The following is a 4,004-nucleotide window of genomic DNA, read 5'->3' on the forward strand; positions in this document are numbered from 1 at the left end:
AGGGGGGTGTGGTGGTGGGCCCGGGGCAGGGTGGGTGGGCGGTACGGGGGCCAGGCTGGTGCTGGGCTGACAGCCCCCCCAGGCTCCTGGGTGGAGCTGCGGTGTGGCCCAGGGTGCCTGGAGCCCGAGCCTGCACCCTCGCGGTTCTCCTCCTGCCACGCTGACGTGGAGCAGATGCTGCTAGAGGCCCAGCTGGAGACGGAGAGCAGTGACAGGTGAGTCCCAAGGAGGAGCCTGGGCACCTGGAGTCCTGACCGGCCAGGGTGGGCAGGCGTCGGGGGGGCCAAGGGGCGGCGAAGGCTTGGTGACCGAGGGGGTTATGTTTGCAGTGCCCTGGTTGCACTGGGCTCCCCGGCCTGGGATGATGACGGAGCCAGCCAGGCAAGCGAGCAGCCTGGGGAGAGCGAGCTGCTCCCTCCCTGCAGCCAGCCCCAGCTGGGCTGCCCCCACCCCTGGCAGGTAAGGGAGCCAGCCCCCCATGCTGCGCTGCGCCCCACTGGCCATGCTGGCCGTGCCCCTGGCCTCACTTGCCCTATGCCTCCTTCTAGCAGGATGTGCCAGAGGAAGCCGAGCGGAAGGAGCGGCACCTGCCAGCATCCCTCAGCTGGGCCTGTGCCCGCCGCCCTCAGCATCTGTCTCCAAAGTAAGGCCCATGTCCCCCACCAGCATGTCCTGCTGTCCCCTACCCTTGCTGTCTGCCTCGCCACCCCCATCCTGCTGTCCCTGTACCCTCCTGCTGTGCTCTGCCTGCTTCCTTCGTGCCCCCTTTAACCATGCACTTTTCCCAGGGAGTTTGCCTTTGTGTGCTCCCCCCAGCCAGTGCTGTGGAGCCTGCAGGGAGGTGCAGTGGGGAGAAAGAAGAGACTTTTCAGTTCAGAGCTGCTGCTGCTCTTCATTCCCTCGCTGCTGCTTAGCCACGTGCTGACCCTGGGACTAGGGTGAGTTTCTGATGGGGCTGACCTGTGCTGTTGAGTGGCCTCGGCCAGAACTGACCCCTGCACTGCTGGGCGTCTGTGCAGCCTGGGGCTGTCCGGGGGCCTCTGGCTGCCCTGGCCCAAGGGGCTGTCCCCATGGGAAATGGAGGAATGCTCCTGGAGTTGGACTGTTCATCCTTGGGTGCTGTCCTACACCACTTCTCCCAGCAGCCACAGTCATCTCTGTGGCTGCTGCCCTCTCCCTTCACTACTGGCTCGCTGAATCCCAGCAGGCTATCCCCATGCAGGTGCCTTACAGTTGCTCTCTCCAATCTAGGATCTACATTGGGAAGCGGCTGGCAGCCTCCTCGTCAAACCCGCTGTGAAGAGCTGGGCTCAGCGAGAGATGGGTGGCTCCACCACCCTGCTCCTCCGCTCAGCATGTGGAGGGAGCCCAGGCACCAGCGCAGCCCAACTGCTCCCAGACTTCGTGTCTGTGGCACGAGGCGCCATCTCCCCTTGTCATTTCTTTAGCCCCAGCCTAGGGAGCTGATCCTACCCTCCCACGTAGACAGGAACCAACTGATGGCAGCCCTCTGCTGCAGGCAGCCCCTGCCCTCCCCATCCCTTGGTTATGGGTCCAGGTTCCTCCTCTTTAACACAAGACTGTAAATACGACTCCTGAGCCTGCAATACCACGTGCAAATAAACAGCCCTGTGCCTGCCTGGGAGGCAGAGCAGCGTGCTGGCAGTCACCGTGCCAGACCTGGCACGGCCCGTCCAGGGGAGGGTGAGTGTGCTCCCCAGCGGCATTGGGTTCCCATGGGCTTTCCCTGCTGCAGGAGGGCGAGTCCCTGTTCTTTGGGGTGCTAGGGCATGGTGCCAGGGTGGTGCTTGGCCATGGAAAGGCCCCTGGTTGGGCTGTGCATGGGCACGGCTGAGCGCTGGGGCTCATACAGGGTTTTCAGCCCCACCACAGGGTGCCCGGCTGATGCATGAGTCCTTTATTAGTCAGCCGTGGCCTGCTGCAGCAGGGAGGCAGGGGCTGGAGCCCAGCACGGCTGGCTGAGGCAGCAGCACGAGCCTGGCACAGGCAGGGCTGCAAAGCCAGATACCGGCAGGAGAACTGGCACTGCAAAGCACAACACTGCCCAGGCCCACTCGCAGACCTGGCTGGCTCCCGTGCAGTCACAGTGCCCAGGCCAGAAGCATTTGTCCTGGTACTGCAGGATGGGGTGGGCGGCCGAGGGACAGGAGCTGCCCCTGGGGTGGAGAGCAGGAGGGGAGGCGAGAGCTGAGTATGTGCTCGTGGGGAGCTTGCTTGTCGCCCTGCCCCTGGGGTGGTCCATTGGCAGTTCACGGTGGAGGGAGGAAAGTCCTCTTTGGCACAGTGTGGTCACACCGCTGGAGGGGCTGCATGGGTGGGAGCTCAGCACAGCTCTGTGTGGGAGAGACATCCTGGCACAGGCTTCGCCTTGGCAGGAAGGCAAGCACGACCTGAGGGCTGATGCAGAGCACTGGGGCAGGGAAGTGTCCAGGGGCAGGTGGGTCCCAGCCCTGGGGGACACCTGGAGGGTGGCAATAGCCAGACCTGGTTGGACAAAGGATGGTGGTGCCCTGTGCTGCCCTGGGTACCAGAGCGCACAGGGAGTCCTGTGGCCATGCGGGATGCTTGTGGCGTGAATACTGCAAGAGAGGTGGGCAAGGGGTGGTCCAGCAGATGAGGATCAAGCAGGGCTGTTTCATCCAGCAACCAGCTGCGAGCAGGGGCACCGCAGGCTTTTCCATCCCCATGGGCAGGGGTGGTTGCAAGTGGACAGTGCAGCTGCAGGCGGGCACCGGGTCAGAGCTGTGACACTCGCTTGGACTTTGGTGGCGGAGGAGGTGGTGACTTCAGCCCTTTATTTCCATCCACTGTCGGTGATGGGGATGCCTGCAAGCAGAGAGGGCAGTTACCGGGGGCAGGGGGTGGCGGGAGCCGGGGGTCTGGGCCGGGTGGTACCTTCCCTCCGGTTGCGGCATCGCTCTGCTCCAGGAATGTCTCGTACACCGTGGGGCTGATCTTGCGGGGCAGCGGCGGGGCCTTGCTGGCACTCTTCACACGGCCACCGAAGCCGGTGGGAGACAGGGACAGCCCTGTGCAGGCAGGGGAGGTGGGCTGGGCAGATAATCCAGCCTGGGGGGCCGTGGGGGCCCGTTGGTGTCCCCTGGGCTGCTGGGTGCCCTGGGCTGCCAGGGCCAGCTCTCCTGCCTGTGGGAGCATGACGGCCCTGGGCAGAGAGGCTGGGGGTGGTGTGAGGTGTGAGCCCAGCCAGGAGGGGGGCTGGCTCCCACTGGGAGCTGATCTTGGGACCGAGACCCAGTGGTATGAGGTCTGGGATTGACAACTGGCAGCTCCAGGGGGAGCATTCAGTGGGGGACGTGTGAGCCGTGTGGGGTCTTGCCTGTGCTTTTGGTACCGAGTGCTCCCTGCCTGCTCCTGGCTGCAGGACGTACCTGCGCCATTGTGGGGATGGGGCAAGGGGGTGAGGGTGCCTGTGCTGGGGTGCAGGGCTGGGGGTGCTGGTAGCTGCACTGCTGGGGTGGGTGCACGGCCCTGCTCGTGGAGACAAGGGCTGGGTGCTGCTTGGGGCTGTAGGGGCTAGGGAAGGTGCTCCACCCCCAGCCATGCAAGGGGCACATGAGGGGCCAGGAAGGTGCCCTGAGCCAGCAGCCATGGTGGAGAGTACCTGCAGTGCTGGGCTGAGCACCAGTGGTGTCTTGGCTTGGCAGAGGCTGTTTCCCCTCGGAGCTGCCCAGGCTGCTCTCGGTCATGTTGCGGGAGAGTCTCCGCTTCTCCTCCTGGGGCACAGAGGGGAGGCTCAGTGCCTCGGGGGGGCCAGGTTGCATCACAGCACCCACAACCCCGGGAATGCAGGAGCCTCTGGCAGGGTGCGATGGTCCCCAGCACCCTGCCCACAGCCTTGGGTCTCCAGCCTTGTGCTCCACCAGCCTCTGCTCCTGCCCTCCCTGCTGTCAGCTGGCTGTGCCCTGCAGCAGGGGCTGCCACCAGCCCCCCGAGGGGTCCCCGCTGTCCTGAGGCCTGGTGCT

General features: G+C 65.2%; 2 protein-coding genes across 2 annotated transcripts in view; one reads left to right on the forward strand and one right to left on the reverse strand.

Annotated features, from left to right (window-relative positions):
* LOC103902154 (BCL2/adenovirus E1B 19 kDa protein-interacting protein 3) overlaps positions 1-1,620 on the forward strand; it is a 1,766-nt gene extending 146 nt beyond the window's left edge. Inside the window, exons 2-6 of the mRNA XM_019473087.1 lie at positions 55-215; positions 330-459; positions 549-643; positions 789-938; positions 1,252-1,620. Of these exons, the coding sequence (XP_019328632.1) occupies positions 55-215; positions 330-459; positions 549-643; positions 789-938; positions 1,252-1,300 (585 nt within the window). The 3' untranslated portion in view covers positions 1,301-1,620. The remainder of the gene's footprint in view (positions 1-54; positions 216-329; positions 460-548; positions 644-788; positions 939-1,251) is intronic.
* Positions 1,621-2,757: 1,137 nt separating this feature from the next.
* LOC103902155 (dedicator of cytokinesis protein 2) overlaps positions 2,758-4,004 on the reverse strand; it is an 89,322-nt gene continuing 88,075 nt past the window's right edge. The window contains exons 50-52 of the mRNA XM_019473089.1: positions 3,644-3,755; positions 2,917-3,050; positions 2,758-2,847 (exon numbers count right to left, since the gene is read on the reverse strand). Of these exons, the coding sequence (XP_019328634.1) occupies positions 2,758-2,847; positions 2,917-3,050; positions 3,644-3,755 (336 nt within the window). The remainder of the gene's footprint in view (positions 2,848-2,916; positions 3,051-3,643; positions 3,756-4,004) is intronic.

Source organism: Aptenodytes forsteri, unplaced genomic scaffold (genome assembly GCF_000699145.1).
Source record: "Aptenodytes forsteri isolate BGI_AS27 unplaced genomic scaffold, ASM69914v1 Scaffold678, whole genome shotgun sequence".
NCBI classification, from domain to species: domain Eukaryota; kingdom Metazoa; phylum Chordata; class Aves; order Sphenisciformes; family Spheniscidae; genus Aptenodytes; species Aptenodytes forsteri.